The 9,875-nt window shown below is 58.7% G+C and overlaps 1 protein-coding gene across 5 annotated transcripts; it reads left to right on the top strand.

Annotated features, from left to right (window-relative positions):
* The first annotated feature begins 236 nt into the window (after window positions 1-236).
* On the top strand, window positions 237-9,708 carry RUNDC3A (RUN domain containing 3A). Of its 5 annotated transcripts, none has more exons than XM_038547108.1 (11): window positions 237-419; window positions 4,097-4,212; window positions 4,803-4,939; window positions 5,116-5,201; window positions 6,163-6,252; window positions 6,375-6,455; window positions 6,541-6,706; window positions 6,805-6,962; window positions 7,698-7,835; window positions 7,967-8,073; window positions 9,098-9,708. In XM_038547108.1, exons 1-11 carry the CDS (start codon window positions 313-315, stop codon window positions 9,238-9,240), a joined length of 1,329 nt encoding a protein of 442 aa, XP_038403036.1. In that variant the 5' UTR covers window positions 237-312; the 3' UTR covers window positions 9,241-9,708. The 5 variants fall into 5 exon arrangements, with proteins under 5 accessions (XP_038403036.1, XP_038403037.1, XP_038403035.1 ...); XM_038547109.1 differs by having other exon boundaries at window positions 239-419; window positions 4,806-4,939; XM_038547107.1 differs by having other exon boundaries at window positions 239-419; window positions 4,791-4,939.
* The last annotated feature ends 167 nt before the right edge of the window (window positions 9,709-9,875 follow it).

Here is a 9,875-nt window from a genome sequence, read left to right as displayed (position 1 = left end):
CCGGCCTGCCAGGGGCGGGGCCCGAGGGCCCTGACGTCACCGGCCGAGGGGGGCGGGCGGCTAAGGGAGGGGGTGACGGGCCCGGCTCAGCACCTCGGAGAGCTCCCTCCCCGGCCTTGTTTTGCTCTGGAATCGTCGCCGGGGGAGGGTGCCGGGGGGCCGGGCAGCGGGAGCAGCGGCAGGGGGATGGCCGTGCAGGGATCCAGGGGCCCCGGCGGGCACAGGGCCCAGCCGTGATCCGGCGGGGAGGGGGCCGGGGCGCCAGGCGGGGTGGGGGGCAGCTGGTGGCGGCAGCAGTGGCCGCACATCTGGATGGAAGCGAGCTTTGTCCAGACCACCATGGCTCTGGGGCTGTCCTCCAAGAAAGCGTCTTCCCGCAATGTGGCCGTGGAGCGTAGGAACCTGATCACCGTGTGCAGGTGGGCGCCGCTGGCGGGGGGGTGGTCAGGGAGAGGCGTCGGGCCGGGCTGCGGAAATATGGACTGAGCGTGCCGGCCGGAGGATGCACGGCAGCCGCGGAGGAAAGGGAGGAAGCAGAGTTAAGAGGAGCGCATCGGCTGTCCCTCAGGCCCAGACCAGGAGGGGCTTTGGAGGTCTGGTCCCTACCCTTCTAGGCCAAGTAAGGCCTATGCCCAGCCCGGGGCCTGGGGGGTGAGGGGTGTTTAATTGGCACTGCAGCTTCCTGTGAACACCAGGAAGTGACATTGTGTGAGGGGGAGGGGGAGGGATGGCTGGCTCCCTTGCTGGGGGCGGGGGCGGGGTGGGCAGGAAAGAACTGACGGGTGGCCGGGTGGCCGCGTGATGGCCCTCCAAGCATACCCTCACTGTCAGCCTGGCCTCTCCGGGGTGGGGCTTTCCTGAGAGAATTTCCTATGCTCAAGTCAGGGTGCAGGGATGGTGCCCTCCTCCATCTCTGGGCAGCTGCAGCCTGTGGCAGGGTCAAGTTGGGGTGTGGGCAAAGCCCCTGAATGCACCCAGGCAAGGTGAGGGGCACTGTGCCTGCCATGGGAAGGACTGAGGGTCTGCCTGCAGAAGCCTAGGTCTCCTGGGTTCAAGGGAGGAGATGAGGAGGGCAGGGCCACTGGTCCCTGAGGGTGGGGCTGTCGCAGTATTGGGAAGATTCATCTGCTTTGGGGGGCCCAGGAAGGGAACCTTCCCACCTCAGCCCCGCAGTGACTCACCCTCCCTGCTTGAGCCAGGGGCGGCCAGCTGCTGAGCCACTGTCCCTCAGCTTCACCTGCCCTCCTCTCTCCCTCTAGGACCCCCTGCTAGCTGCCTTCTCCATCTGCAACTCCCCCACCCCCAAGCCACCTCTGAGGGCAAGGTGCTCCAGGTGCAGGGCTCAGCTGCCCTGCTTTGCCACCCCCACCTGCCCACACACAGGCCTCGGCCCTCCTCTTTCCCCCAGGAATCAGCACTTACCTGATACCCTGGCTCCTGCCTCCCACAGCTCCTTCCAGGTTCCTGAGCACACACCCAACCATACAGCATCTGTCTCACACCATTATATCCTAGTCCCTGGCACAGAGCTATTCACATCAGACCTCTGTAAAAATGCCTGGGATGTTATAGAAGGAATGAGTGTAGCATTGGCCCATCTGGGCCAAAGTACAGACCAATGCCTCCACCCTCACCCCTCAAACCCTGCCAGTGTGGTATAAAACAAAGGTTTCTGCCTTTGGGGCCAGAGCATCCTAGGCTCAAGCTCTTACTTCATCAGTTATTAGCTGTGCAACCATGGGGAATTCTCCTAACCACTCTGGGCCTTGGGTGCCTCATCATCCCCACTGTAGATGTAACAGCCACGCCAAGGAATAGCGATGGCATAATTCATGGAGGAGCCTAGCCCAGTGCCTGGCACACAGAACTAGCCCTGTCCTGATGATACCTTTCCTGTCCCTGAGAAGAACGTGCTGCTTTCTCTTGCCTGCCTTCCCCTGTGTATGGGGAACGAGGGGAGCTCCCTTTGGCCTAGGCTGGAGAAGGAGTGGTTCTGGTGGATTGGAAGTGGGTGTAGAGCCGGGGTGTGAGGGATAGAGTTTTAGGGGAGATTGGGAGCATGACAAAGGCTCAGAAACCCCTCAGGCCTCTGCCACCTCATCACCATCATGTGGTTCGCCTCCAGCTCCCAGAACAGTTCCCTTTAGCAGGCCAAGGGCTCCCCTGGGCCCTGGCCTCCCTGTCTCCATGGTAACCTGCAGCAGCCACTGCACCTCCTAACAGGGAGCACACCATGGGGCTCCCGGGGGCGATGGCCAGTTCAGCAGCACCCCTGAGGATAGATGGCAGATGGCTGCCATGCTGAAACCAGCCCCAGACCCCCACTGAGAGCTGACCCAGATGACCAGAAAATATCAAGAAGGGTGGTGTGTGCTGCATAATTAGGCTCAGCTAATGCCCCAAACCGGACTCCTCCTGGCAGGGCCAACCTTCCCATTAACGGCCCAGTTCCTTGCCACCCCTGCCCAATCTCCTCTACACATGCCCCTTCTCCTAGTCCTTCCTGGAGTCTGGGGCAGATACTATTATTCCTGTTTGGACCTCAGAGAGATTAAATAACTTGGCCAAGGCCACAGGGGTATCACAAGGAAACAGGATTTGAGTCCACCAGGCTGCCTCCCCCTACTACAACCCCAAAACTGACCTGGCTCTGATTTCAGGCCAGACCAGCTCTAAGCCCAAAGAGAAGGGAGGGATGTCCGTTGGCTCAGTTCTGCCATTGGCCTGAGAGCCTCAGAGGCCAGTGCTTAAGGGCTGGAGCCTGCAGAGTGGAAGGCAGAGGAGGCAGGGGCTGCTCCCAGGCCTTGGTAATTGTGACAGCCAGCAGGAAGCCACAAGATGTAGCAGAAAGAGCAAGGGCTCTGGAATCAGACATACATACTTGACTCCTCACAAGCCGTGTGACTCCGACCAAATCAGTCAACCTCTTGAACCCTAGGTTACCTTATCTGTAAAATGGGGGTGATAAGAGGACCTACCTCCCAGAGCTGTTGTAAGGATGGATGAGTAATACATGCAAACTACAGTGCTTGGCACATTACAGGGCTTGATAAGCTTAGGCGGGGAAGGACAGTTCCAAGCAGCCCTCATATCCCTGGATACCCCACTCCTGCCCTGCCACCCACAAAAGGGCAATAATGGGATGTTGGGAGCTGAGTCCTCATTTCTGCCCTACCCCACTGCAGGGACGGCAGGTGGAGATTGCAGGGTAGGGACTGCAGAGGTAGCTGAGGCCCCAAGCAGGATGCAGAGAGGGATGAGGGCTGCTGAGCTCCAGTTCTCAGCCCCATTGGCTTCCCTTGGTTCCCTTCCTCTCTGAGAAGCCAGGTGTCTGGGCCCCAAAGATCCCTTCCAGTGATATGCTGCCAATGCCCCCTCCCACCCAGAGCGTGTGTCAGACCCACACCCTGCACACACACACACACACACACACACACACACACCGCCCCAGCCCCGCTCTGCACTGCCTGGTTCTGGGCAGCTGGTGTGTGGGCGATCAAGCTAGGAAGGAAAGGGGGGAAGGGGGGCATCCGGGTGCTAAGAGCCCACCTGGCCACCCCTGCATGCCCACGCTCCATGTGCTCAGCTTCAACTCACATGCCCTGGCACAGGTGACCCCCCCAGAAGGGACTGAAGTTTGTTCTAGCAGTAGCAGAAGACAGCTCAGGGCAGGGGCACAAACCCACTTTCTAATTCCTAGGTGACCCCCAACCCACACACATCAAAAATGTAACTCCAAAGCATGGGCAAGGAAGGGGCTCTGGGACAGCACCCCCACCCCGACTCTAGGTGCCTCATCTTCCTACCTATTGTCCTGTCTCCTCGCATGCCTTATTCCTGAAGCTTCCTCTCTCTGGCCATCACCTCTTGTCACCTATTTGTCAATCAGTATCACTCACATGTCACAGTATCTCTGCAGTCACTGCATACCTCCCCTGTCTCTTATCTTCTTTTCCTTTGCCTCCCCACCACGCCCATGCTCTTCATGAACTCTTCTCTGCCCTTCGATCCCTCTCTTTGCCTAACACCCCTCCTCTACCACCATTACCCTCATCTCACTGGACATCCAACTGCCCCCTTTCCCCACCCCTACCAGGTTCTCTGTGAAAACGCTGCTGGAGAAATACACAGCGGAGCCCATCGATGACTCATCCGAGGAGTTTGTGAATTTTGCAGCCATCTTAGAGCAGATCCTCAGCCACCGTTTCAAAGGTAGGTCTGGCTCCTTGTCCCACATTGTCCAGCCCTCCCAACTCCCAGCCTTTAGCTTCCAGCTACCCACACTGATCTACCTCATGGCCTTCTGTACCCCATCATTGACCCTGGCCCCCATATGGCTGGGCCATGCACACAGCTGGGAAAAGGGGAGGGAGTGTTCTGGCCACATACAGTGGGTGCCCACAAGCCCCACCAGCAGGTGTGCAGTTCCATGCCAGTGTGTCCCTGGTGTACATGCATATGTGTGTACATGCTTAAGGGTAGGAACTGTGGGGCAGCCCTGGTGGCTTAGTGGTTTAGCCCTGCCTTCAGCCCTGGGTGTGATCCTGGAGACCCGGGATCGAGTCCCATGTCGGGCTCCCTGTGTGGAGCCTGCTTCTCCCTCTGCCTGTGTCTCTGCCTCTCTCTCTGTCTCTCCCATGAATAAATAAAATCTTAAGGAAAAAAAAAAAAAGGTAGGAACTGTGGGCGGGCGTGGCTGCTTATACTTATGCATGTGTGTACATACCCCATTACATGGACCCTCTGCAAACTCCCTGGTTTTGCTGAGCCCCCTCCCTGCCCTGGCTCAGCCTGTGCCCCAGCAGGTCCGGTGAGCTGGTTCAGCTCAGACGGGCAGCGGGGCTTCTGGGACTATATCCGGCTGGCCTGCAGCAAAGTGCCCAACAACTGTGTGAGCAGCATTGAGAACATGGAGAACATCAGCACCGCCCGAGCCAAGGTGAGGGGCCTGGGTGGACAGGGCCAGGGTAGCTGTTGGTTGCAGGGAGCTGGGGTGGGGTGGGTGGGTGGGTGGGTGGGTGGGTGTATAGCCTGCTCCTTGTTCTTCAACTCTGCCTACCAGCACCGGGTAGAAGAGCAACCACCCAGTGGTGTACAAGTAGAGTGTCTTTCCAGGGCCGGGCATGGATCCGGGTGGCACTGATGGAGAAGCGAATGTCGGAATACATCACCACAGCTCTGCGGGACACCCGGACCACCAGGTCAGGCCCTCTTAGTCAGCTCAGACCACACGCCCAGTGTGCACTTCACTGCCTAAACATGTTTGAGCCTTAAATTCCTGGAGCAACCTCTGGTACCTGGACTACAACTCCCAGCATGCACTGCTAGCTCCCTTCCCCCTACCCCCTCTGGCCACTGAGCTTTTGGTCCCAGGACACACCTTTAGCACCACCACCATTTCTTCCAAGTCAAATTCATTCTTTCCCATCACTCCACAGTACTGATGTCATGCACAGCTCTAACCTTAGACACACCTCTGAACAAGCCTCAACTATGGTATCATTTTACCTCTTGGCATTGTTCCATGACCTATAACACAGAGCCCTACCTACTCCCCAGTGACAAGAAGTCTGTACTTGCCACCCATGGACTAGAGTCCCAGTGTGCAGAGCTTCAGTCCCCGCACTGTGGGTTTGCAGAGATTGGGTCTCAGGTGCAGGTTCGCAGGCAGGATGTGTTTGAAACTGAGTACAGTCCGGGGCATGTGTCTCCCCTGCTCCCCATACCCCCTCCCGAACTCCGTGGTCACGTACAACCTGATGGTTGTCCCATTCTATCTCTAGTCTGTCCTCACATTTCAGAGTTCACATCAACATATTTTTGAGCACCTACTATATGCCAGGCACTAATGATTAGAACTTGTTTCCTGACTTTACGGACCGGGATGACCCCATATTCGGTGGGAAAGGGGTAGTTCAGAGGATGGAGGAGAGTATTCTTGGGGAACACACGATCTAATACATGGGAGACACAGTGGGCACCACTCTGAGGGAAAGACAAGATCTACACCTGAGGGGCGAGCAGGAGAGAGGTACCTCCCTCTCTGGGACAGGTTTGTAGCAAGCCAACGCGCGAAATCCCGAGGGGTGGGGCCTCCCTGGGAGGATGCTGCACCATCAGCTCCTCGAGCGGGACCCCCTCTCACTCCCTCACCCCCCGCAGGCGTTTCTACGACTCAGGAGCCATCATGCTTCGGGAGGAAGCCACCGTCCTCACCGGGATGCTGATCGGACTGAGCGCCATAGACTTCAGGTTGGGACTGGGTGGCGGTGGCGGCGGCGGCGGCGGCGGCGGGAGTTGAGCCAAGAACGTCCACACTCCCATCCGCTCGCACCCGCCCCAACCCTGCGGTTCTCCCCCGGCCCCCACTGCAGCTTCTGCCTAAAGGGCGAAGTGCTGGACGGGAAGACCCCCGTGGTCATCGATTACACACCCTACCTAAAGTTCACCCAGAGGTGAGCAGCGCGGTGTGGCGGGGGGGGGGGGGGGGGGGGCGCGGGCGGGGCGGGGCGGGCCGTGCCCACTACTCGTTCCCCCAAGCTACGACTACCTGACGGACGAGGAGGAGCGGCACAGCGCCGAGAGCAGTACGAGCGAGGACAACTCGCCCGAGCACCCGTACCTGCCGCTCGTCACCGACGAGGACAGCTGGTACAGCAAATGGCACAAGATGGAACAGAAGTTCCGCATCGTCTACGCGCAGAAGGTGCGTGATGCGCGGCGGGGGAGCGGGACCCGGGGAGCGGGCGGGCGGCCGCTGGGACCCCATGGTCCGGCCGCCCGGGCTGAGCCGGCGCCCCGCAGGGCTACCTGGAGGAGCTGGTGCGCCTGCGCGAGTCGCAGCTGAAGGACCTGGAGGCGGAGAACCGGCGGCTGCAGCTGCAGCTGGAGGAGGCGGCGGCGCAGAACCAGCGCGAGAAGCGGGAGCTGGAAGGCGTGATCCTGGAGCTGCAGGAGCAGCTGTGAGCGCCGCCGCCGCCGCCCTGCCCCCGTCCCGGCCTCCCCGACCACATCGCCCCCACTGACTCTAACATCACCTTTCTCGATAACAGCAGCCAGCGCAACCAACCGCCAGCATCCAACCACTGATCCCTTCACCTCCACCCCGAGACCCCCTCCCTCCCCAGTGAACTAAGTTACCCTCAACATAAGATCCAGGGACACCCGCCCCAGGCAAAACCGGCTCCCCACTTTATCAACTAGCATGGCTACAGAACGTTACTGCCGCGACCCCATTACTCCTAAGGACCTCAAATATTACTCAGCAACGTTCGACATGATCGCTTTATTCCCTCTCTGATCTATAACCACTGACCATCATCCCACAGTGACCCCTAACCCCACTAATCATCTCTCTGATAGCTCTCTCCCTAAACCTCTTAATCATCCTGTGACCTCCCAGCATGATCCCCCAAGATACTCCATTACCCTTCAGGATTCCCATTCTATTCTCTACCCACTCTATCACTGACTTGCTCGCACAACATCCTATTTATTCCCTCCAACCCCCAACATGAGCACACTCTGACTCTCAGTACCCTCCACTGATCTGGAGGATCTGTCCTACTGGTCCTCAACATTCTGTCCCCATTTCTTCAGATTTCATTCATAACCCCGGCCCCCACCCCTTGCTGAGCCCCCCTTCCCCACTTCTGTTCCCTCTTCTAGTCAGGCCTGACCCCTCCTCCCCATCCCAGGACAGGTCTGATCCCCGGTGACCACGTTCCCCTGGCCCAGGGTTCCAAAGACCTCACCACGCCCCTGGTCAACCAATGGCCATCCCTGGGAACGCTGAATGGGGCAGAGGGTGCCAACAATCCCAAGCTCTACCGGAGGTAAGGCTCGGCCTGGCTCAGCTTGGGCCTGAGTGCTGGCCCTTACTGGGGAAGAGGGGCACTGGCAGGGGACGTGGGAGGGGGTGGGCTGTAGGCCTCTGCCCACACACCAGCCCTCTGCTCTGCCACAGACACAGTTTCATGAGCACGGAGCCGCTGTCAGCTGAAGCCAGTCTGAGCTCAGACTCCCAGCGCCTGGGAGAGGGCAAACGGGATGAGGAGCCCTGGGGCCCCATCGGTGAGCTCCCCATTCCAGCACCTAACGTTCATCCAAGAAGGGCTGAAGCCAAGCCTTGGGGCCTGCGGTCAGACTCTGGCCAATTCCTTCCTTCATTCAGCCTTTCCAGAGAGCTTAGCTCAGCACTTAAGAGCTTGGTTTGGGGTGCTCAGCAGACCCCAGTGCAAACCCCAGCTGCGCCTCCTCTGGTTGTGTGAGCTTGGTCAATCAGTTCACCTTGCTGAGCCCTTCTTGTCTGCAAAATGGGGATGCTGATTCTAGTGTGGCATATGGTGGGGGTTCAATGGCTTTTTGCCATCATGATATCCTCAAGGGGCTCACACATTCTTGGGGAATTCTCTGCCTAACTGATTTGCTCTTGTCTCATGCATTCTGTGAACCGCTTGCCTGACCCTTGTTTCCCCCTTTTCTTTGGCTGCCAGGAAGCTCAGAGCCAAATTAGTGGCTCCCTTCAAGCGAATGTCCAGGACTTCAACGCATGCATTTTGTGTTGCCCTCCCCTGGCTTCACCTTGGTTCCCTACCCTAGTTTTCCTGGTGCCTGGACTTCCGCCTTTTCTTTCTAAACACCACACTGTACTGGATGACTTTAGATCTTCTTTGAGAGAAGGCAGGCTATGGACATGGAACCCCACCACACTGTGTTTGTGATTGTCTGTGTGTCTGTCTCCCCCCCAGACTGTGAGCTCCGTGAGGGCAGGGACTGTGTCTCGTCCGTTCTCTGTATCCCCAGTGCTTGGAACGGAACAAGTGCTCACCGTGTGTTTAATAAACAGACAGAGAGGATGAACCTCAGGGGGAGACAGAGACATAAACTGACGATTACAATACAGTGTCCCCGGCACTGTGCATGGCATGGGCAGATGCTTATCAGGGTTTAATTGAAAATGGCAAATGCTCCAGAAATGAGGAAAATTTCCCGGGTGGGGGGCTACCCCTCCACTACCTTCGCCTGCAAACCCCCCTGCCCCAGCTCACACGCAGCCAGACCGGTTGGCTCGGCCTCACCCGCCCTCTCTCCCCAGGGAAGGACCCCACGCCCTCCATGCTGGGCCTCTGCGGCTCCCTGGCCTCCATCCCCAGCTGCAAGTCCCTGGCGAGCTTCAAATCCAACGAGTGCCTGGTGAGCGACAGTCCTGAGGGCAGCCCGGCACTGAGTCCCAGCTGAGGAGCGGCGTGGGCAGCGCCAGCCCCACCTACCAGGGGCGCAGACACCTGCTGCCTTTCCTCAGAGTTCCCCAATCCAGGCCACTTTTCCAGAGAACGCTGCCCACCCAGCCATGGGTCTCTTGCGAAAGGCACCCTTTGCTTCTTGCCCATTTTAACTTTCTGCCCAAGGGAGCAGGAGCTGCAAAGGGAAGCCAGTTGGGCCAGGACACAGGGGTACCACAGCCACAGGGAGCCCTTGGGAAAGCTCGTCCCATTCTTCTGGTGGCCCTGGCACCTGGCTGACTTCCTGACTTCCTGGATGACTTCGCTCATCCCCACCACCCTCCTCGGGAGCTGGTGGTCCAGCCTCAGCGTCCTAACCCCCTGCCTCTCCAGTCTGCCCTGTATATTCCCTGGAGTCCTCCCCTCTCAGCCCCCGGGGCAGGGGCTCTGATGGGAACAGGTAAATAAAAACCAGAAGACTGAGGGCAACTTTGTCTGTAGGGGGGGCCGGGACTGGGCACTGTCCTGAGGTGGCACAACTCAATAGAGCCAGTGCTGGACCCAGGAGCACGGAGGTGCTGGCAGACAGAATGGGTGTGTGCCCACAGGAGCAGACCGGTCAGAATGATCCCAGAAGTGGGTGGCTTTGGT

The sequence above is a fragment of the Canis lupus genome, chromosome 9 (genome assembly GCF_011100685.1).
Source record: "Canis lupus familiaris isolate Mischka breed German Shepherd chromosome 9, alternate assembly UU_Cfam_GSD_1.0, whole genome shotgun sequence".
Lineage (NCBI taxonomy): Eukaryota > Metazoa > Chordata > Mammalia > Carnivora > Canidae > Canis > Canis lupus.
Note: the sequence above shows the minus strand (reverse complement) of the source record. Positions and strands in the feature narration are given on the sequence as shown.